This window comes from Typha latifolia, chromosome 12, assembly GCF_019914945.1.
Source record: "Typha latifolia isolate L0001 chromosome 12, TyphaL0001v2, whole genome shotgun sequence".
Classification (NCBI taxonomy): Eukaryota; Viridiplantae; Streptophyta; class Magnoliopsida; order Poales; family Typhaceae; genus Typha; species Typha latifolia.
The window spans coordinates 5835940-5860211 of NC_133097.1; the positions used below are offsets into that span (position 1 = coordinate 5835940).

Here is a 24272-nt window from a genome sequence, read left to right on the forward strand (position 1 = left end):
ATCTTTATTTTGTGGGCTTTGAACAACATTAATATGTATGTCATTGCTGTCATCTTTTGCTACTTCATGCGTTTATTCATCGATAAGCATAACTCGTTACTTCAAATGATTGTTTATCTACATTGTAACTTTCTTATCTTATTTTTTTTACCACTTTAAATAAATTTAAATAAATTTAAATAATAATTGTGAGTTTATGTTGATTAAATATTAGCAGCATATCACTATCTGAATGTACTTTAGATAAAATTACCAACATTTATCTAGGATACATGTAATATATTTTAATTGTGGTTTAATAAATATTATTAAATTTGGAATCAACATCACATTACTTCGATGTAATGCTTAAAGAGTGTTTCAATAAAATCTTCCATCATAATGTATAACCAAAAGTGTGACTATAGTCATATATCTATTTGCAACATTATAGTACTGATAAACATTAATTAGTCATTAACATTATATCTTAAATTAGTAGCCAATAAATAAAATAAGAAATATATTCTAATACATGACTAATTTGAAACACGATATTTAATAAATCATAAAAGATTATTTTAGCCATTTATAAGTTTATAAAATAATTTTAAAACTATTTAATGTTACTTGATACGATAACGCATGATAAAATAATTATCCAAATATGTAATACTTTTATGACACAAACTATGATACTCTAAAAACTATGTGAAATAAGGTATTTTGATCACTTAGATATATTTGTTAACTCAACCTTCCATAGGAATAATCTATAAATATTTATTTAATATAAGCCATAATAATATTTCTAAAATGGTACAAAATAATATCAATGACAATTATATATTTTCTAGACTCCCAATGGCTAGAAAAGGGGATAAGTGTCAAATCACTCAACCATCCACTATAAATTAATAACATTAATATTTTAGTTTTACATAGAAATACTAACAAGCTCAACAAATTAGTGAAATAAAATGTTAATCTTATTAGCGACTTATATATATAACGGTAGACTTATCACAGTAGTTTATTTAAAACTGTTTAGGTAAAACATTGATAGATTCAGTTGAGTCTATGTCTTAGTTTGTTTTGTTTAGATATAAATTGTTGATCGCTATCAACATCTTATATATAAGAAAAAAGACGCTGAAATTATTAGTATTTTTAAAAAATAAAAATATTAATAAAATTAAGTTTTACTCATAGAGAAAGGAGGCCTTGAGGGCTAGTTTGGTAAATAAAACTCAACCTCTACTGTTTGCACAACTCTTCTCTTCCCGTTCATCATAGACTCTCTCTTTTACTATTTTGCCGCCGTCCCCAAAATCATCCCTGCGCCCAAATTCTCTCTCTCTCTCTCTCTCTCTCTCTCTCTCTCTCTCTCTCTCCAGCATGTATACCCCCAAACAAGTAAGTCTTTCTTCCATCTTTCTCCTCTTCTCTCCTCTCCTCCCCTCTCCTCTCCTCCGATTACAGCCTAGGGTTCTGGCGATAGTGGCCAAGCTCTTCATTTTTCTCCCTCGCCATCTCGCATGCTTACCTTTGGATTTTAGTGTTCTCTCCCTCGCATTTGCCGCCATTCTTCTCCCTTTTACTCCATCAGGAGGTTTTAGATTTTTCTTTTTTCTTTTTATTTTCTCATTTTTATTTTTGTGTTGTTGTCTTAATCCGTGGAATTTTGTTTCTCTATGGAATAGTCGCTTCTGTGGTTTCGGGTTTTGGTTAAGAGGTAGAACTTTTAGAGTCATTTGATCTCTGTGGTCGTGCGTCTACTTTGAGAAATAATTTTTCCGAAAAGTTTTTGTTAACTTGGGAAGTGATCATTCTGCTTTTGACGTCTTTTGGCTCTGTTTGATACTTTTGATCTCGTAAGAAGTTGAGTTACTCGCTAGTTACTTGTTTTTGAGGGCATCTGCAGAACTGATGGTTGATCGGGATTTTATTCTTGTGTTGTTGCCCATTGTTTTAGAAAACTTCTGTCTTAACGCCTAGGCTCCCGGCTTAGATAGAATATAACTAGGTCCCGCTTAGCTGACCGCCTTAGGTATCATATTTCTAATATATACATTACTCTGAAATTCAAAATTATTCTACTTGTTGATGAATTAGTGGATTCTAATAGCTTACTGTAGTTCTTAACAACAATGCATTGGTATATTGTTCAGACTGTATACATTAATTTTAACTTCTACTCTAATTATTATTTCTTTTTATTTGTTTATTTTTTAACTGTTTTGAATTCTAGGTGACCGTCTAGCATCTAGGCGCCACATGATCCCTTCTCTGCCCGTCTACCGGTTACAGTCTTTTAAAATCTTGCTATTGCCTGCATTCGTAAAGGGTTGCAATATTGGTTCCTTTTTGGCTTTTTTCAAAACAATGAGGAGTTTCCTTTTTCTTATTTATTCTGTTGTAACCAAAGTTGGTGGTTAATAAAATACTATAAGTGCTCCTAATTCCATTTTTAGTAAGAATCTAAAATTGTTGATCTTGTTTGCAGATTCAAAACTGCGTGTCCTCATTGACCTGCTGTATGCCTATAGGTGAAATGGTGAGAAAGTGTGCTATTCATCATTGTTTTCATTATAATTGATGTTCTTGTACCTTCTGCTTGAAAACCTTCTCTATTTTATAGTTTGTTTGGATTTATTTTGTATTTCCTATTTGTAAATTTTCAATTTGAAACATCGGAGGCTTTGAGTCTTATCTTGCTCATTATATAGCAGCGAGGAATCTTATTTGACTTTGCTTGGTTGTGCATGTACCTACTTTCTATGTACAACACACATATACCCACTGTGAGCGAGGAGGTTGGGACCTAGGTTGTGGATTTCTACCTAGATTAGAAACTCATAATCTAATACCAAAAATAGTTCTACAATAGGATCATATTTTAGTTTCCATATGGTGTAGCTTTTGGGACCCCATTCCTCACCACCTTCAGGAAGAACATTTTCTATAAGGAAACATTTTCACTATCAAATACAGAGAATCTTTCTAATATTGCACTAATTATTACTCTTTTATGTAGTTAGTAGTGATTAAATGTGATAGTTAGTGGTGATTAAGTGTGATAGTTAGTAATTATTCAGATTATTCAGATTGGGTCATAATTAGTGTAAGAACATGCGACACCATATCTGTTGATTTGAACCCAAATTTTTTTGAGTTAAAATTTTTGGTGGTAAAATTTCTTTGACAAATTTGGGTCATAAAATTTCAACCCAAATTTGTCAATTTTTACAATTTGGCAGTACACTTGTGTAAATAACTTAATATTAGGACATGGAACATCTTATAGAAGTGAGTATATAATTAGTTATTCTATACAACACTTTCTTCAGGTTCTTCTATGATGGAGATAAACAACTATGACTATGTTATTATTAACCTTCATTGCTTGCACACAATCCTTCATTTTATGAATACTTTAAAAATTCATAATAAACTAAGATTAACAACTATCTTAGAATGCTTCAACTATCTCATGACCAAAAAAGGCAAATGCTCAACTATGTACAACCGAGAATCTTACTTTGCTAATGTAAGACATAGACTAGTGTCTCGGACTACTCTTGTCATTATAGCAGGCATGCAACAAGGATGTATCAATCAATGCCAAGGAACTGCTTTTACACACACTCTCTCTCTCTCTCTCTCTCTCTCTCTCTCTCTCTGTAATTTTAGGAAATCTAAGTCAATTAGTAAACATATTATAATTGATTATGATTTTAAGTAGGCGAGATAGAGATTTTAGGAATTCTAAACCAATTAGGTAGAATATCCTAATTAATTGGGATTTAAATATCTTAACCAATTAGAAAACTTATCCTTATTAATTGTGATTTAAATGAGCACGGGTAAAATTCTGGGGTGTTACATTCTACCCCTGTTAAAGTGATTCCATCTCAAAACTTGTTGTATCTTATATTATTTTTTCATTATTACATCTAGAGTTTTTATTTTGCAGCATTGACTATTGACAAAATTTTAGATGAAGTTTATATTTCTAGGTAAGTTACTACTTCTTGCTTTATTTAAGTCCTGGTAGCTCGTACCATGTGTAATTTAATAATTATCTTTTTATCTCTAGGGTTTTTTCCATAATTGCCATATATCATAAGTGCAACTAAAATATTTTGATTCTTATACCGTAAGTGCCACTAAAATCTTTTGATTATTTTAGAATTGCCATTCTGTTTGTTTTTTAACTGAATATTCCTAACAAATCTTGACTAAAATACCCATCTTTCTTAACGTTGTGTAAAATATTTAGCAACATTTTTTGTCTCACATAAAAGAAGATATTTTTAATTGTACTATGATATTGGGTAAAATATTAGATGGCTTTTATACCATTTAAAATTTTATATGAAAGGGCAAAATAACCTTTTTAAATCCATGTTAAGTTTTAATCATGATTAATTAGATTTAACTAGTGGAGCGACATTTTTGGAAGAGCACAATAATTTCGGTGGCAATTATGATGTTGAAAATTGTAGTGGTAATTATGATATTTTGAAAGCTTTTAGTGTAAATTATGTAAAAATACATTATCTGTAAGGTAAGTTGTTAGTGGATTGCATATGTATTATCTTATAAAATGTGGTTCTATGTCCAATATGACCACATGCAAAACAAGATGACTTTCTTTTTTAATGTAAAGTCTTTAGACTAGATTCATTAAGGCACTAGGTTATAAATTTGATCCAGATCAGATCCAGTCCAAGTTTTACAAGATAGGCTTTTGATAGCAAATTGCGCTAGAGTATGAGCCCTATCGTTGTTTCCTGTACTGGTGTAGCATATTTGAATTTGAGGATGAACATTCAAAATCTCCGTAACCTTGTCCATGATAGGGGTGGATTTGTCAATTAACCTCGTCCGCAAACATCAAATGGTTAATGGCTAGGACACCTCGAGTTGGCTTGATTCCTTTCTTGGTTTCATGGTCTAGCAAATAGGAAAGGACGTCAGTGCCAAGAATAAATAGATAGGTGAAAGAGGACAACCTTGCTGTAATCCTCAAGTGGGGAAAACGAATCCACTCAAGTTTTTGTTAACCTCTACCATAATACTCGTTGAGGAGATGCATTCTATGACTAGATTTGTGTATTCCTTAAAAAAACCAAGATTCAGACAATATTTGATAAAAGATCGTTCCCTTCGATCAAAGGCCTTCGAGAGATCGGCTTTAAGCATAAATGAGCCACACTTACTTCTTGACGCCTTAAGAAAGAAAAGGAGTTCATGTGCCATAATCTGGTTGTTCATGATTTGTTGCCTTGACGCTAATGCAATGCATTCTAAGCTGCAAAAAAAAAAAAAAGAGTTCAGAATGGGCTTCATTCGATTTGCTAGGAATTTTGAGATTAGCTTATAAATGGTATTGCATAAATTTATTGGCTTGTACTCACCCACTCTAGACGAGTTATCAGTTTTAGGAATGAGGATGAACATCGTCCTATTGAAGCTTCAATCCATCTTTCTTGTAATGAAAAAAAACTGCATTGCCTCACAATCCTAGGTTTAAGGTCTAGCTAGAGAGCTTGGAAGAGCCGCATTGTTAAGCCATCCACACCGAGAGATTTGTGAGGTGGCTACAGGTGTGAAAATATTTTTGCAATGTTTTGGTAGCTACAGATGGCGGGCAGTTACCAATTGCCCTAGCATTTCTAATATAAAAAAATAAACATATATCATATAAATATATAAAACATATATATAATATACATTATACACTTATATGTAAGTTGTAACCAAAATAGTATATACAAAAAATTTAATAGTGCACTACACTAAAATACTAAATAAATAATCACAATTCACAATTCACAACCACAATAACACGTTCACAATTATAATGTTCACAAGAAATAACATAAATACATAATTAAAGATTCACAACCATAAGTTCCTAGAATAAGTTTAATCATAACAAATATTATGATAAAAAATATCAAAGCTATAACAAATAACATGATCAAAATTATCAAGTTTATAACAAGTTCATAACTGTAACATAAATGCCCTATTCTAATCTTCTTCACAATTTATGGGAGGAGCTTTGTCTACTCATCATCAAACTCTAGCTCAACCTTATCCTCGTTGTCTGTTTCTTCATCCGACTCAATTAATTGTTCATTTAGAGAAGTGGAAGGAGTGCTACTAATAGTAGCTTGAGTAGATTTAGTGCTCATTGATTTTAAAATTCTTTGGCTTCGATTCTTTCTGTCACTATCTCCCAAGTTAACCATATCACTTGGAAAAATCTCTTGCTCGAGATGATCATTATTCAATCATTTTCTTGCATTATTTCTTTCCTTTGAAGCAACTAAATCCTTCTCTTTCATTATCTTTGGTCCTTCTTTCTTGCATTAAAATTGTATATAAACAAGATCATTCAACTTCTTCACTTCTAATTTATTTCTCTTCTTTGAATGAATTTGAAATTAAAGACCAAAACAATTTGACAATAAAATCCATCAGTTTAGCATAGTCAATACAATAATTAATGATATATTACTCATTCAAAGGAGCTCCAATTCCTTTCACATCCTGAGGAGCTATATGCTAAATTAAAATTTTTAATTGCCATGTTTTTTAAGTAGAGGGCACTGGCTCTATATACACTCCACAATGAGCTAAGTACATTAACACTCTATCTCTTTGTTCTTTTGCAAAAGTTTCTTCTATGTTTGTCCCTATCATCTTTCCTTGCTCTTTAATTGCAACTTCGATCAATAGAGGTGTATTTATCCAAGTGACCTCTACTCCTTGGTTTTTTACTTCTAGCATATAAAATTTTTAGACATTTTTTTCTCCAAATATGTTTACTTTTGCCCTCAATTTTGTTGCCTCTCTTGATTTATTCTCATTTATCTTTTTATTTCTCTATAATGCTCTTTAATAGCCTTTTTTGCCTCATTATTAGCTTTTGGACAAGGTGCAACATCGCTTCTAACATAGAGTAATGTACTTCTTAAATCTACTAACACAATGAAATGTATATTTTATGGGAACGTCACCAAGAGAGGAATTAGTGGATTCATGAAGCATATTGCTAAAGAGGCAATACTGCGGCTTGTCCAAAAGCTAATGATAAGATAAAAAAGCTATACTAGAGGAGAAATCAAGTGAGGTTGTAGAATTGAGGGTAAAAATAAACATATTTGGAAAGGGAGAAGATTTAGAAATTTTAATTGTTAGAAGTACATACCAAAGAGTAGAGGTCCTTTGGACAAATAGATCTCTAGTGATCCATAACTTGTAGTTAGAAAGCGGGGAAAGATGATACAAATAAACATAAAGGATACTTTTGTAAAAGAATAGTAATAAGTAATTACTATTAAGTAATAATATATTAATATAATAATGATTGTTATACTAGAGGGGCACTTTATTTACTTTGGAATGTTAGAGGGAATATTTTAGGCAACTGTCTTTAATTAGCAAAATCCTCTATTATCAGAGCGCTTGTTCACAGATAGACCGCCCTTACAATGCAACCAAATGATGGCCCAATCTTATGAGGAAAACTTTGGCTTGAGATATTATGAGGTTGTGCACACATCTTAAAATATATTCTTGAGATTCTCACATATCATTGCCCTGAAAGTATTCTTTTGTTCCCTTAGTTTGTGTAGTTTAACAAAGTTTCAGAATCTAGAGTAACATCAATGATGCAGTTGTGCCAATGAAACAACGTCTATAATTAGCTCATTGTTGGAATAATGCTTAAAGCTTCACTATATGAATACTAGCATATTATTATAGGAAAACATAATTTTTATATTGTGTTCATTGTTCATGAGCTTATCCTTAGTGTAATTGCAATTTGCAAGCCATTTTGAAATAACAAATGTGGGAGAGTTTTGTGGCCATGAAAATTTTCTGCTATTTAAAACTTATTATGGATTTATTTCTTCCGTTTGATTTTTTGCTTATTCTTTTTTATTTTTGAACTATTGAGGTGCTATTCGAGTCTTCGACGTGTGTTCAGAGGCAAAGCTCTATTCAATTTTTACTGTTGCTCTAGTGGCTTGAATCTAATTATGCCATACAGTCCTACTTTTGAATAGAAAGAAACTCATCGCCAAGTTTGTGTCATTATAGAAAGATAGTTCATATGTTGGCCTCATGTTCTTTTTTTCTTGAAATATTTGAATGATGAAATGTCAGAAAAATTTGAATAAGTTAACAAAAATAAGAATGGGATGGTTTTAGCTTGAGTTATATTTTGAGTGTCTTTTTAATATGCTAAGGCTCAAGTAGGCATTTATAAATTTGGATTTGCAAATAATTTTAGTTGTTCTTACTTGGTAGGTTATTTACACATTTATGAACATTGGTTACAACTTCTCCATAAAGTCTAGTACTGATTAGTTTATTTTATCGGTTAGAACTTGGAAGCAAAGTTTGAATAACCATGTTTTCTATACTATATGCAGGTTATTGAATGTTTCAGTGTGTTTGATGTGGTTGTGTGACAATTTTTTCACCTATATCATCAGAGCCTGGCAGCCTGGTATCTTTTGAGTGGTTCAGATAATAAATTGGGCGGTGAAGGCTCCTAAGGTGTGCGTTCTTCCTTCACATATGGTTTGTGCATGGAAGCAAAGATGAGGATATTTTCTAGCTTCCTATGATCGAAATATCTCACATGAAGGTATTTGGGCGATTCCTCTTGTAGTTTGTGATGGAGTGCAACAAGGAAGAGGCCATCAGAGCCAAGGATATTGCCGAAAGAAAGATGCAAAACAAAGATTTTGTTGCAGCACAGAAGATTGCTCTCAAGGCTCAACAGCTTTTCCCAGATCTTGACAATATTTCTCATATGTTGACTGTTTGTGAAGTGCATTGTGCTGCTGGGCTGAAGGTCAATGGGGAGACAGATTGGTATGGTATTCTTCAAGTAGAGGCGACAGCAGATGATTCATTGATAAGAAAGCAATATCGGAAGCTTGCTCTTTTACTTCATCCTGATAAAAATAAGTTTGCTGGTGCAGAAGCTGCCTTTAAGTTAATTGGAGAAGCACATGTGATATTGTCTGACCGAGCAAAGCGTATGCTTTATGATATCAAAAGAAACACTATCATCAGAACTGCTTCACATAGGCAGGCTTCTCAGCAGTCAAAGAAAAGTCATTCAAATGGGAATTGTTCTAACCGAAGCTTTAACGGTTTGAAGCCACAGCAACAGCAGCCATCGGCTTTTGCTGGAACCCAGACATTCTGGACCACATGCCCTACTTGTAGCATGCGATATCAATACTACCGTAGTATATTAAACAAATCTCTCCGCTGTCAGAACTGTTTGAAACCTTTTGTTGCATACGATCTAAATGGACAAGCTGTTCCTTCTGGGTCAAATTCACATGCATGGACTAGTTCTGGGTTTCCACAGAAGCAGTTTCCTAATAAGCATGCTCATGCTGCCAGCCAGAAAACACAGTTTGGAAATTCTGCTTCTAACATAGGATCTCAGTGGAATGTGGGTGGAACATCAAGGTTAAACACTGAGAGTAGAGATGAATGTATGAAGGGTGAAAGTAAGGATGCTAAAGTGGAGGTTGAAGTGGCAGTAGGTGCTGAGGTAAATTCTGAAAAAGTTAAGGATGCAGAAATGAACAAGAGAAAGCAGGAAACAAAACCTTCAACGGTGAATTCTGCTAAGTTATCAACATCAAATGCAAGCCAGAAGAGGGATAGAAGAGTGATAATAGATTCTAGTGATTCAGATACCGATGATAATGAGGACTTAATTATTGAAGATTTTCCTTCAGAACATAAAGCTGGGGACATGGACAGCCATTCTCCACGAAGATCAAGCAGGAAGAAACAAAATGTCACCTATAAGGAAGGTGGAGGTGACGGTGATGATAATGATGACTTTACACCTTCTAGAAGTAAAAGGTCAAGGAATAGTGCATCATCTTTTCATGCTGACCGAAGCAATCAAGAAATGTCTGATGGAGATGGGAATGGGCTTAATATAGGATCCAGCGGGGCTGATGCTTCTAACAAAACATACAATGAACAGAAAGGAAGCACCCCGTGTGAAGAGAAATTCCCAAATGGAAACAAACAAACAAACAAGGATACAATGCATGAAAGCAAGCAGGAATTTGGTGAGAAAGAGGAGAATTATATAGATGTTTCTGATGCTGATGCTGAGTCAATATCCAAGGAAGCTCCTAATCTTGGCTCATTTTCCTACCCTGATCCAGAATTTTGTGATTTTGAGAAGTACAGGGATGTAAGTCAATTTGCAGTTGGTCAGATCTGGGCACTTTATGATAATCTTGATGGTATGCCTAGATTCTATGCTCGGATCACGCATATCTATTCTCCTGACTTTAAGCTGCGGTTTACTTGGTTAGAGCATGATCCTGCAAATGAAGCAGAGATGGCGTGGTCTGATGAGGACTTGCCTGTTGCATGTGGAAACTTCAGACTAGGAAAGTCAGAAATAACTCAAGATAGGCTGATGTTCTCTCATATTATTCCTTGGAAAAAAGGAAGGAAAAGAAATACTTATGACATATATCCTAGAAAAGGTGAGGTTTGGGCCCTTTACAGAGACTGGGATATTCAATGGAGCTCAGATGCAGATAATCATAGAATTTATGAATATGAAATTGCAGAAGTCCTTTCAGATTACACAGTGCAAGCTGGCATTACTGTCATCCCGCTAGTAAAGATAAAAGGTTTTGTGAGCTTGTTCATGAGATCAAAAGACAATGCATCATATGTCATACCTCAAAATGAACTACTAAAGTTTTCACACTATGTCCTTTCTTATAGGATGACTGGAACTGAAAGAGAGGGCATCCCAGAAGGTTCCTTTGAACTCGATTCTGCATCTCTTCCTAGTAATTTGGAAGCGCGTTTTTCTTCTGTTACTCTTGACAATAATATGATGGAACCTGGAAAATTGGACAGTGAGTGCAATGGTTTCTCTGATAAAACTGTGACTGATAAAGAGAGGACTGGAACCTGTAAAGTTAAGGCTACTGAGAACCTGAGAGCTCAGTATCTTTCTCCAGACGATGAGAATAAAGCAACAACACGTTCGGATGTGGTTATGGGGAATCAGCAGCATTTAGAAAATGATACAATATCGCCTGTAGGAACTGTTAATGAAGAAGGTAACACAGATAATGAGAACGAAGCAAGGAAAAGTTCGGATGTGGTTATGGAGAATCAGCAGCATCTAGGAAATGATGCAATGTCACCCATAGGAACTGTTAATGAAGACGGTAACACAGATGATGAGAATGAAGCAAGGAAAAGATCAGATGTCGTTATGGAGAATCAGCAGCATCTAGGAAATGACGCAATGCCACCCATGGGAACTGTTAATAAAGAAGGTAACACAGATGCATGGGAAAACAATACTAATGAGTATTATAGTTCTCAGCCTGCTTCTCCAATCCCCACTTTCTATGAATATCCTGATTCAGAGTTCTACAATTTTGAAGATCAGAGATCACCTGAAAAGTTCCATCGCGGTCAGATTTGGGCACTCTACAGTGACTTGGATAAGTTTCCTAAGTACTATGGTTGGATAAGAAAAGTTGAAGTGGAAAATTTCAGAGTGCATGTGATATGGCTGGAGGGTTGCCCTCAGGGAGAAGAGGAGATAAGGTGGCTGCAAGAAGACCTCCCTCTTGGATGTGGAACATTTAAAATTGCCAAACAGAACATCACATATGATAACTCTGATGCCTTTTCCCATGTGGTACTTGCCAGACCATTCGGTAGGAAAAATCAATATAAAATCCTTCCTGGGGTTGGTGAGATCTGGGCCATCTACAAAAACTGGAGAGTAGGATGGACTGTTTTAGATCTTGAGAATTGTGATTTTGATATCGTGGAGATCTGTCAAAGGACTAATAGTGGCACCAAAGTTTCTTTTTTAACCAAGGTCAGCGGTTATAGGGCGGTTTTTATGCCTGATAGGAAAAGAAATGTTACAGGCACGATGGACATACCTGAGGATGAGTATTTGAGATTCTCTCATCAAATTCCTTCTTTCCAGCTGACAGATGAAAGATGTGGCAAGCTTCGAGGCTATTGGGAGCTTGATCCTGCATCTGTGCCAGAGATCTTTCTATTCACAAACTCGGTATGAAAATATCAAAGTGTTTAGTCAGCTCTTTTGCGGCTGTAACTTCTATCATAACCTTCGACTTCAGTGACGTCCTAATGGGAATGCTGTCCATGTTTTGCTTGGTCTTTTCATCTTTCAATCTATACATATCTAACCAACTAAGGTTTTATGTGGAAGGCCACTGAGACTACATTCCAAATTTTGATTCAGAAATTGATGCAACACTGTGTTTATCTTGGTTATTGTGGCGAGCGTCCCCTGCTGCCACATATTCGCATTGACAACTTATTAATCAAGTGATTGATATCCAACTCGTAACACACTATGGTGGAAGTTTTCTGCGTATTGCTGCTGTTGTCACTGCTGGTCTATGTAGCCTGCTACTGCAAGCACCCCTTCTCAACAATTGTAATATAGCATGTTTTCTCCTGTTCAGGTTAGGAATCTGCTGCAGTTGGTCATTCAGACAATGAAATTTATAGAAGCTTTCATCAGACTTGTATCTAATCTCTGAAATGCTTATAGCGCATGAGTATATAATCAATTCTGCATTTCATTCTTCTCGCAGTTTGTTTGAATTCGGATATATTTCATGGTGCATGATATGTCTGGTTGATTATTTTGCTTTTACTTTGGTGTTAGATTTTCCAATTGATGTCAAGTTTTTGACTCAGATATCGCCTTCTATTTTCTGTAGTGTCTAATGAGGCTTCATCTTTTCTGCCATTTTGTATTCGTTATCAATATCTCTCTTGTGCTTTTTTATTTTTTTCGTAATCTTGTAATGTTAAGAGTGGAGCCAGCTCGCTTTGGGTACTATAATTAGCCTAATTAAACTAGCTTGGCCTGCCAAACTGATTGCGGTTTGGATTGCCAAGCCTTAATGTGTACTTCGAGATCATCACAACTTTGTTTGGTAAACCTAGAACTTTTTCTCTATAAAACCCTAGCATCCTCTCCTCCTCACTTGGCAGCCACTTTATATGGTGACTTGAGTTTATCTGAATCTAGGTAAACAGATCACTGTGGATTGATTAGAAAATAGTTCTAGGTTAGATCGAAAAAATGATGATTCTAATCTCTCAATAATTAGAGAAAAAAATAATTACTGGTACCTTTTGGTGATTGTAATTAGATTAGTCTCATATTAAGTTTTGAAGTGACACGGAAAATAAATATCTGGGAGGTCTAATTTGATCAAAAACTCTATTTAGGCAACCAAATACTTTTCTTGCTAAATTATACTTTGACCTTCTAAAGTATGACTCAGTATTGTTTATATCCTTGCTTTTTGCCTTTCTTTATGTTGAAGTTGCCCTCATCACCCTAAACTAAACTTTTTAAAGATATTTATACTATCTCCCTCTCGATCTTTTGTTAATCCTCTCCCTCTCCTCTTATCTCAACATTTTTCTCTCCTAATTGCTATTACTCTGCTTTCTCTCAGACTTTCTCAATTTCCCAGCTCCTTCCCAGCCTCATGTTTCTCTCTCCCAGTCTTATATCGCTTAGGATGTCTCTTCTTCCTCGCAATATCTACTAATTTCTCTCCCTCAAACAATTTCTATCAAAACTTCCTCCCTTCTACAACCAAAATGTACATATGGGCAGATGATAATTTTGGTAAAATCAACTTCGTTAATGGCTAACACTATATCTCCACGATAGTTTAGGGATCTTGGTGTCATCCTATTTCTCGGGAGATATCCGTGATATTAAACTATAGTTCAAGAGGTCTAAGTATAATGCTGATGTAAGAAACTTTCATTTCTTAATCACTCAAATGTTTATTATTATTTAGTGGAAGGAGTTCGCGTAAGTTTAATCTTAATTTCTATAAGTGTAATTATCTAGTGTGTTAAATAAAAATTTAGTTTAGTTATAATCTCTAGACGCCGATTTGGTGCTTCTGTCCGATTTAGTTGATTGCATCGATCTAATAACCTTGATCGCGTTGAGAAAAACTAAGAATAGATTTGAGCGAGCAAAATCTAAGCCGTTAGAGAGGTATAATTAATGCATTTACAATGAGTCCGAATAGATAACCCTGTATTTCTTATAAGAAAAATACAATATTTTTTGAATGATAAATTTTCTTAACTTAGGGGTTGCTTCATGTAAATTTCACAAAATAATACAAATATTAAAGAAGGTGTTGATGTTAAGCAAAATTGCTGGTCCCCTCTCCATTTACGCTTAGCCAACCTGCTTCCTCTAAAAACTTTCCCCCAATCTCTCCACACCTCTATTCCTCATCTGTGGCCATCGCCGCTCTGAGTTTAGGATCCTCTTCTAACCTGATTCAATAACTAATTTTTTTTATATCTAATCAAATTTACTCTTTACAAAATTAAAACTAAAAAATAAGACTAACTAATAGAGCTAGAAATTTAGCCTCAAACTAAACAAAAAATACAATTTTTTTAAAAAAAATAATAAATTCTCTAAACTTAGGGAAATAATGGAAATATTAAAGAAGGTTCTGATGTTACCTCTCTATTTACCCTCGCCGACTCGCTCGTTCCCTCCAAAACTTCCCCCCAATCTCTCCACACCTCTATTCCTCATCCCGACCGCCGCCGCTTCCAGTCTCTTCCCCCGATTCACCAGACCAAGATCGAATTTTGATACCACCAGTTGATTGTCCTCTTCCTTCCTGACCCGAGCGCAGTTTTTCATCTCCCTGGATCGTCATTTCGTTCATCTTTGGCCTTTTATTTTCCCCGCCGCTGCTCCATTTCTTGGATGGGTAACCTCTAATTTACCACTCCTATCGTCTTGAATCCTGTTGGGTTTTCGGTTCGATATGTTTTGAATCCATCCCAATGGTCGGCCCCGTCGATAACCAAGAGACCCAAGTTTTGGACACCGATTCCCCTCCATTGGAAGGTAATTTGCCTTCTCATTTACTGTGTGTTCTCGTTTTATTTGGATAGTCATTGAAAAGGTGGTGACTTTTTTTTTTTCCTGGCTCATTCTTGATGGTGGGTATGATCCTAATTGTCGAGTTTTTTTTGTTCATGGGTTTGATCCGCTTTCTTAATTTTAGATACAGGCACCCAATGTGATGGTTCTGAGACCGAAAATGCCGATGACAGGGAGCTCGTAAAGAAAGTTAGTGTCTTGTATGGTGAGACCGAAGCGTTGGAAGATCCGGAGAGTCCTACCATCTTGTCTCATGGGGGAACTGGTGATTGGGGCAAGACACAATTGATCGATGATTGTGAGGAAATGGTCGATGATGATGGCGCTGATGAAGGGACTGAAAGGACTGAGGTTCTGAGTGGGGATGAAGATTTATCTGATGACGGGACTACTCCTTGCGAAGATAAAAAGGATGCGGAAGTCGTAGTATTGGAGGGTCGGGGTGGTGAAGAAAACATAAATACCAGAGAACATGAGGAGAATGAGACTTTGGTAGATTCTGATGCTACGACTGATGAAGAGAGTGATGGAGGTTTGTTACTTGGCTGTGGAGTAAAATAACTTCAACACCTTATATTTCTTTAAAATGATGTTGGCTCTTAATTTACACATTTTTGCTATTTATTTACCTATTTGTGTTCAAACTTCAAAGTTCTCGTAAAATCTATGCATGCTTTAGATCTTTCTAGTATGGTGCTTGCTAGAATGTTTTGAGGACGGAGCTTCTTAAATTCCTTTCTTTTAAATCTCTGTTTAGATGTCTGAAATATTTGCTAAGTTGGTTCTTCTTGCAATATAGACAGATTGCTTGATGTATTAACTATTAAGTTGGTTATGGTGCAGTGGTCATTACTATCTGGATGTTTCTGGTGATTTACCGTAAAGTAAAAGCAACTTTGTTTGTTGCTATAATTGGAGAAGTCGTGGCATATATCTCTAGTTATGATAGGATCATATTGAAATAATCCAGCATCAGATTTTGTTTTATGGCCCCGTTTCATTCATGATAAAAGTAACCATAGTTTGAAATCAGGCTGATTTTGGTATTTCCAATCTGTTCAAACTCGTTCCCTTTGTGAAATGGGTAAGCACTCTGCCAACCATTCTGATCTTGTTCTCTTTTCTCCCTTGTTCTTGCTCCCTCCTTTTACTTTCCTTTATTTTCCTTCTAACATCTTTTCATTATGAGCATATGCTCTCTCACTTTATCTCTTTCCATGGCGATCAACTCACTGTAATTGAAGGCATGTTTTGCTAAAGAGAAAGAAAGAAAACTAACATAGAGTGACAATTGGCTTTCTCTCTTTCCGTAACATTCCCCTACTTAATCTTGAGTAAGGACATGATTATCTTTTCCAACTTGCGCTCAGTCTGTTGCTTCTTAAATCTCTTTTAAGGAAAACTGCTTTATTTGTTATTATCCACTGATCCATGTCATACTGACCAGCAGTAACCCTATTACCTCGTCCTGTCTAGAAGTGAAGAGGTGAAGGAATAAGTATGAGTCGATTGATTGAGCTTCTTCTCCTCATTGATAGTTGCATGTGCTTCTAGGATGCTTAATGTTTACTGAAAGTATAATTACTTGAACAAGGAATGCAAATAGAGTGTGAGCTAGACTTTGAAGTACTTATTTAAGTATATTAGTTACTTGTGGCTTGGACCATACTATATTGTCTCATTTATTCAAAATATTTTCTTTTGAAATGGCAATATGCTAAAAGAATCAGGACAAATGGAAGGTACCTTTGAAAAGGAAGAGAACCTTCTGCAGGGGCATTGATGTTAAATCTGGTTTTCAGTCAAAATCTGGCAGTGTATGTATTAAAGAGAAGGAGGTGGGACTTGGGAGATTGTTGCAGTAGTAATCTCATCAAGTCATGAATATCAATAGTTACTGATAGCAATTTGGAGAAGTAGATTTTTTTAGGGTTCTGGGACACTTTTCACTTTGTTGTGGTGACAGGAAAGTTTTCTTCATGTGCACCTATTTGTGATGAGGCTGTTGCATCCACACATGCCAGGGTTTGCAGAGGTTGCATGGTATGTGTCACAATGAAGGTATATTAGCAAGGAGATAGAAGATTTACACCTTTGCACTCCTTATCCTATTGTTTGACATCCTATAACATGGATTACATTGTACCTCTCTTTTATGATCCAGAGGATTTAAGGCTTCTCTTGATGGTTGTTTTGATAGCAAATATTTTTTTTACCTTCTCTAGTGAGTTATATAAGTTTTTCCAAGTTACTATTAATTTCAGCTATTTAATATTTTTCTGAATTCTATATCAAATTTATGGATTTGTGTACACATTAGAGGTACCAAAATTTTTTAACTCCAAAATTTAAAACCTAGATGGACAAAATGATCAATAATTTTGTTTATCCATGGGAGGAAACAACAAAAAATCTGAAACTTGATTACCAAAGTTGAAACACTCGAATCTAGAACCTAGATTGGCAGAACAATATTTTTTGTTTTTCAGGAGAGGAAACAACCTCAGATCTGAAACTTAGAACCTCGCCAATCATTTTCACTACTCCTTTTCATAGCATTAATAGTTATCAAGGAATGGCATACATTATTGTTTTGTTAGATTGTTATGCAACAGTTTAAGCTTTTGGGTAACTGTTATTTAATGTTCTATCTAAATTAGTTTTCCTGGAGATCTTGAGATCAAATCTTGTCGAGATATTTTCTATTATTTATTGTGGTGTGGTGGGAGGGTCTACACATCCTCTTCTCAATCATATTTTTCCCATGTGATGTACTGGCGATGCATGTGAGGGGGCACATTAAGACATGGTATACATTGTTAGTTTGTTAACCACTTAAGTTTTTTACTACTAGCTATCTAACAATAACATTGAATATCTCCTCTTAATATAAATTTTTTTCTATAAAATATTTTATTCTATTTATGTCCAGAACATTCTCTTTTAGGTTCTATGTACATCTTTACTGAACCTAATTATATTTTCTGCCTTTCTAGTGGACTAATCTGTAATCAGAATTATTAATCTCTCTAGAGTTTTCTCCTACCACTTGGTTCCTTGTAAATAAATTAATAAAGTATGTTGATTCTCCCCAAAATCATTATGGCTACTGACTCCATTCCTGAAAAAATTCCTGTTCATTGATGTAAGCTTCGCTCCCCTGGTAGCTTCTATGCTTGTAATTTAATGGTTGAGAAGCCTTATTACGCCCGGTCACATTTGATGACCTACACAAGGTATTCTACCATTTGCTTTTTGCTACATTTAGATAGTGGAGATGCAACAGTCTCATATACACGACGACCTTATTGACTTTACTAATTTTCTAAGGAACTGCTGTTAAATTATCATGTCTGAGATAGTTGGATATCATTAAACAGTAATCGCAATTTAGCTTGGAACTGTAAACTTACTCTGACATACATATTTTGCAACTTCGTCTATAGGGTCTGTACCGAGGAAATTCACTTCAGTTCGTGTGGCATCAATAAGGTCTTCTGCCCTTGCTGCTGCTCGCAATTACACTTCTAAGACCACTAGTAGTATTTCAAAATTTACTCTTGGCGATGATCAATACAGTAAGATTGACTGTGTTGTTGCAGATAGAGGGACAAGTACTTTGGCCATTGGAATGCATACATTGCCAAGTAGCAGAAAAGATATCACGTCTTGCAGAACCTTAGTTGACAAATTTATAGGACACGAGAATGAAAACAGCCATGGGTGCACACAGAACTTCCACAAGGATGGCACTAAAAACAGAAGTAACAATAGAAGGGTAAAGAAACTTTTCAATGACGTGACACCTGAGAAGGATGGAAACAGAGGTGTAATAGACTCAGGTCATCTTCTTGCAAGTGATTATGGTGTTCCAGGATTAAGTTACATAGAATCACACGAACCAGGCGAACTTTCCCAAGCCACTGCTTTGGAGGTTGTAGATAAGTTGATTTTAGTTAATGATGTTGGGTCATCTCAAGAAGAAAATGTTGGTAACATTGAGAAGGTGAAGTCACCCCCAATTTCTGGTAAGAGAGGAGCTCAACGATTAGCTTCAAAGGCTGACCATAGAAGTCCATTTGGTAAAGCGGGGATTTTTGAATGGGTTGACAGTCTTGAGGATGATAGAGGAGGTGAATTCTTTAGTAAAAGAAAAGATTCCTTTTTTCAAGACACAATTAGTAAAGGGAAATCTCAAAGCTATCCTCCAAAGACTAAGCTTGTCATTTCTGGAACAATTAAAAAGGCTCATGACAGAAGTGGGGAAAAGGAAAAAGCAAACCTCAGAATCCGGGGGAAAATGACAGGTTTAGCTTATTCTGATTCAAGAATAATGATGCAGGCTTCTGCAAGAAGGGATGCAATTCAGGAAACAAAAACAAAAAGGAATATTTTCAAGGAATTAGATGAAAAATCAAATTCAAAGTGTATAGAGCAGCAAAATGAAGATATTAATACTGGGGAATGTGTGGAAGGCATGTACACTATTGGTCCTGACACTCAAATGGCTGTCGAGGCAATAGAGGCATTAGGTTGTGGTTCTCCTGCTAGACCTGTAATGGAGAGGGATGGCTGTGCATTAAATGGAAATATGGGTAGAGATGGCAAAGTTGGAAGGATGAGAACTTTTTCAAAGAGTGGTTCTAATCGAAAGAGAATATCTACTAGTTCAGAGGGTGTCATAACACGATCTAGAAAGAAAAAGATGCTCTGCAGTGCATCAGGTAAGACAAGTGCCATATTCTCCAATGAATATTCTGGAGTTTCAGGAAGCAAGAAGAGTTTACAGAAGAGATTGAAAACAAAAACAAGTAGGAAAAAATGGATTTCAGAGGTAAACATAAGTTCAAAAAGTTTGGTTAATGGGAATGTGTCATCTCATCTTGACAAAAGGGAGCAGGCACAAGTATTGTTAGATGGAAACCTTAGCAAAGGTGTACTCACAACTAATGAGCATCCTTCATCTCAAAAAAGAGATGGGTCATTGGAGTATCACATTGACATTACACCTGTTGCTCATCGTACCAGGCATTCTAAAGGAGGAAACTTGTCAAAGCATTTTGAAATTTCAGCTATGAAGAAAAGAAAACTTCTGATGGATGCTAGTGTTTTTGATCCAACAGTTAGAGACAAACTTGGAAAAGCTCAGCAGCATTCAATTGACAAGGAAATTGTGAGAGAGACTATTCCTGTTAACATTATTCCTGTTGCTCATCGTACGAGGCATTCAGAAAGAGTTAACCTATTGGAACAAACTGAACTATCTTCTAATAATCATGTGAAAGGTAAAAACAAGCTGATGGATGAGACCTGCAAGGCTCTAGAAAGAGAGGATAAGCTTGTTACTGATGAATCTGGACTGGCAAAGGACAACCCTGAATGTCCTAATCTCAGTTACAATCAAGTTAAGAAAGATGAAGTGATACATAAGGTGCGGACGCCCAGTTGTGAGGGGTCACATAGAGATGAACTGAGAACTGATTCTTTAATTAAAGATGCCCTCTGCCACCCCAGACAGAGAAGAACAAGTAAGGTGACCTTAGAAAAAACCTGTATGCGCGATAACACAACTAGCTTGTCTACTTCAGTTTATGTTATGCCGGTGACAGTCATGCCATCATCTAAGAAAAGAAGAATCTTTATTAGGAGTGCTTCTGAGCTGTTAGATAGAGCAAAGAGGCAAAAAAGATCTGCTTTTGCCAACATGGGACTTAAAGATGATGCTTTCCCTTCTGATACTGGAAAATTGTCAGTACTTTCTGGCTCTGGTGTCAAAAATCTTAGAGTGCATTTGAAAGAAGTTGACCAAGCTAAGCAAGTTGCAGATTTTGCTTCTCATGTTGAGGATGTAGAAGAGATTATCAAATTGGATGAATCGCCAAACAAGAAGGTTCAACTATCTGGTAGTGTATCAACAATGCCATCTAAAGTAACAGAAGTGTCACCTGTCTGCATGCCTCAAAATTCTCCAAGAACAGGGAAAAGAGGCTTATCAAGGCCTTCTATTGCAAGAGAACTTCTTAGTTTAGAAATCAAAGAATCATTACCAACTCCAAAGTTGAAGGATTTGCGACGAAGGAAAGATATGACCAATAGTCGTGTTCTGTTTAGCCGTCATTTGGATGAGGACGTAGTCAAGCAGCAGAAAAAGGTAGCTACCTTTCTTGCTAAAGTACTTTAAGTTACAAACAATTGTTTAACTTGTAGGCACAATGTTATTGTTTTTGTGCAGATATTAGCACGCCTAGGAGTCCCCGTCGCTTCTTCTATTTCAGATGCTACACACTTTGTGGCAGATAAGTTTGTTCGTACAGGGAATATGCTAGAAGCAATGGCTCTTGGCAAACCAGTGGTTAATACCATGTGGCTCGAAAGCTGTGGGCAGGCTAGCTGTTTCATTGATGAAAGAAACTACATACTGAGAGATGTCAAAAAAGAAAAGGAGATAAGATTCAGCATGCCTATTTCATTGGCTTCTGCATGCCAATGTCCACTTCTGCAGGTAATGCCAAATCTTTTTGGACTTAACTAGCCAAAATATGCTGTGTGCACTCAGTTTGCAGCTAAAAATACATCCAATTAGATATGGAAATCTCTTTGCAGGGCAAAAGAGTGTTCATAACACAAAATGTAAAACCTAGTCGAGAGCTTATTGGGAGCCTAATTAAGGCATCCGCTGGCCAGGTAATTTCTCCTGTTTTCATTTTAGATAACTTTGTTCCATCAACTTTCTTGTACTCTTTAATACTCTTTTGGTTGTCCATCTTCTCTTTTTATTTTCTGCTAGTCATTTCTTATATTCATGATATTTCTTGATAAGAATGACGTTCAATCAGTTCTTTGTGGAAATACTTTGATCTTGGGTCCCTCAAAGATACATTTGTGGGCTAAATTAACATTAAACATCTTATTGAATCTTCCATGTGATCTAAATAAGTCATTTTGCCTGCTGACCTCTGTATTATTAATATCGTCATTAGTCTTCCTGTAAATCCAGGTGTTCCTTTCGGAAGTCTCTGTACTATTATCATCGTTTCTATTCAAGATCCATCATCATTGTTGGACCATATCGCCATAATAGTTTCTCTCAAATTTTTGAGAGTATCAGCTGTATCCAATCAAAACCCATAATGGATATTGAAATCTCTACATGAAGAATACTACAAAAGTTGTTTATAGCAGCCCTAACCTGAAGGATGTTACTTGTACAAATTTCAGGCCCCTTCCTTTAAATTATACCCCATAACTCATGTGAAAGGACTTGCTTACTTTATTAAATGTGATTTGAAATCATATATGCACCTATCAGGAAATGTGGCCTTGGTCAATGCCAGCACTCAAAAAAAAAAATTGTCTACAATTTGTTTTCAGTTCGAGGTTGGGTGCCTTAGATGTCTGTTTGCTTCCTTCATAAAGTGGGGTTTGTCTCTGAATATGCTCCACTTTATCGAGGCAAGTAAACCAAATGGTGATAAATGGGGTTGATATTAGATGGTGATCACCTTGGAAAAAGAAAGTTAAGCTCTTTTTATTGGAAATATGACTGCCAATTTCACGAAACATTGCTTGTGTAAAGTGACAACTGCCTATCCTTTATCCAAGCTATCATCATTACTCATTAGACTTATTTGTGTTCCTCTACAGGACGCTGATAAATGATAAATGGCTGACCTTACTTAGTAATGATTATGCTTATCCAGAATTTCGTATGAATGAAAAAAGGCCTAAATTTTAAAATGTGGGTTCCCAATTTGAGTTTTATCACGATATTATTTATATAAGCTATTGTTACAAGTAAAAGTAATATATACATTTTCCAAGACGTATGCACAAAATTTGAGATCATGCCATATGAGATTATCCAATTACTGTTTTGTACTTGAAATGGAAGATATGACCTCTTGAATGTTTCTTATGAAGTCTTTTGCTGTTGAGAGAAGACTTAAGATTACAACCAAACAAGCAACATATTCAGTCTTTTTACTCTGTAAATTTTATTATAACTCCTAAATCCCCTGAGCAATCACTCTATATGCGCATCTTCACTAAGAAACCCATTGTAAACACTGTGCAGCCAATGGAGAGGGTAGGTAGATCTGTATTGAAGGAAACCAAAGTACCAGATGATCTTTTGGTCATTTCTTGTGAAGAGGATTATGCAATTTGTGTACCACTACTTGAAAGAGGTAATGGTCCTTTTACCGACTTACATCAAATATGCAGTTGCTATATACTACTATGAAGTAATCAACTTGTCGTACATGTGGATGCAACAGGAGCAGGGGTTTTCAGCTCGGAATTTCTCTTGAATGGTATTGTCATCCAGAAACTGGAGTATGAAAGGTACTTTGCCAAGCCAAGTGCCCTTCGAGCTGATAGACTCAACTTTATTTCTTTCCTTCGCACCTAAATTTGTGTCCATTACTTCCTCAGACATCGGCTTTTCTCGGATCATGTCAAACGAACTCGATCAACAATATGGTTAAGAGGCAAAAAAAGTGACCAGTTTCTTCCTGTAAGCAAAGACATATAGCTCCTTCAATTCCAAGGTTTCCTCTGATGGAGATCAGCTTGCAGAAACATATGTGACTAAATTAAGAGTTGGTGATCTAACTTATTGCGCAGGGTAACTGTGTGTACTGTGTACGTATGTTTCTGCATTGCGCTGATGGTTCATTGCAGATAATGTGTATATTTATCTTCCTTCTGCTAATTCGGATTCTGTGCATTTAGTAGTATAGTTTTTTTTGTCTTGAGAAGAGTTATCTGCTTGCTTTTCCTGCAGAGCCTGTAAATCATAATCTGCCTTTAATAGAATCAGCTTGTTCATCATTGACTTGTAAGTTGTAACTGTGTAATCTCGGATAAAATATGGATCTCATGAACTGCTTCTTGCGGGTCACTTTCTCCCGGTTTAGGTTCGCAGATCCTTATTTAGCATCTCTCAGGAATTTATTGTTGTAAGCTTCCAAAATTTAGATTCACACCCTAATGTAAGGTGACCTACAGGCTACAGCAGAGAGATGCACAATGATAACTGGGACCAGCAATTGGACAGACGCAAGTTCTTAAGTTTTGAGGACAATGGAAAACCTTTGAAATTGTATAAATCCAATAATTGCTGAGATTAGTATATATTGAAAATAATGATGTGTTTCCTTATTGATCTTGTGATCTGTGATTGTTTTTGGCACATCTGAAATCTTGGTTAAACAAACATGTGAATTAGGTTATGCTGATTGTTTTA

At 35.6% G+C, this 24272-nt stretch overlaps 2 protein-coding genes across 13 annotated transcripts; both read left to right on the forward strand.

Annotated features, from left to right (window-relative positions):
* The first annotated feature begins 1249 nt into the window (after nt 1–1249).
* Nucleotides 1250–12660, forward strand: LOC140799058 (uncharacterized). Of its 7 annotated transcripts, XM_073153192.1 has the most exons (6): nt 1271–1395; nt 2231–2326; nt 2486–2536; nt 3956–3998; nt 8436–8562; nt 8678–12660. In XM_073153192.1, the coding sequence occupies exon 6, from the start codon at nt 8684–8686 to the stop codon at nt 12119–12121; it is 3438 nt and encodes a 1145-aa protein (XP_073009293.1). In that variant the 5' UTR covers nt 1271–1395; nt 2231–2326; nt 2486–2536; nt 3956–3998; nt 8436–8562; nt 8678–8683; the 3' UTR covers nt 12122–12660. The 7 variants fall into 7 exon arrangements, with proteins under 7 accessions (XP_073009287.1, XP_073009293.1, XP_073009288.1 ...); XM_073153187.1 differs by having other exon boundaries at nt 8436–12660; XM_073153189.1 differs by lacking the exon at nt 3956–3998 and having other exon boundaries at nt 8436–12660.
* A 1917-nt stretch (nt 12661–14577) lies between these two features.
* LOC140799178 (uncharacterized) lies at nt 14578–23857 on the forward strand. Of its 6 annotated transcripts, none has more exons than XM_073153355.1 (9): nt 15435–15557; nt 16750–17086; nt 18472–18517; nt 18628–21176; nt 21258–21527; nt 21629–21709; nt 23100–23211; nt 23302–23368; nt 23459–23857. In XM_073153355.1, exons 4-9 carry the CDS (start codon nt 18657–18659, stop codon nt 23556–23558), a joined length of 3150 nt encoding a protein of 1049 aa, XP_073009456.1. In that variant the 5' UTR covers nt 15435–15557; nt 16750–17086; nt 18472–18517; nt 18628–18656; the 3' UTR covers nt 23559–23857. The 6 variants fall into 6 exon arrangements, with proteins under 6 accessions (XP_073009452.1, XP_073009453.1, XP_073009456.1 ...); XM_073153356.1 differs by having other exon boundaries at nt 16750–17068; XM_073153351.1 differs by lacking the exon at nt 16750–17086 and adding an exon at nt 14578–14989 and having other exon boundaries at nt 15150–15557; nt 18472–21176.
* The last annotated feature ends 415 nt before the right edge of the window (nt 23858–24272 follow it).

Excerpts from the sequence above, each read along its gene's own strand:
- LOC140799058 (XM_073153186.1), top strand. The coding sequence starts at position 8,684 with ATGGAGTGCAACAAGGAAGAGGCCATCAGAGCCAAGGATATTGCCGAA.
- LOC140799178 (XM_073153351.1), top strand. The coding sequence starts at position 14,926 with ATGGTCGGCCCCGTCGATAACCAAGAGACCCAAGTTTTGGACACCGAT. Across the intron at positions 15,558-18,471 it reads TGATGAAGAGAGTGATGGAG|GGTCTGTACCGAGGAAATTC; the intron begins GTTTGTTACTTG and ends CTTCGTCTATAG. Across the intron at positions 21,177-21,257 it reads TAGTCAAGCAGCAGAAAAAG|ATATTAGCACGCCTAGGAGT; the intron begins GTAGCTACCTTT and ends GTTTTTGTGCAG.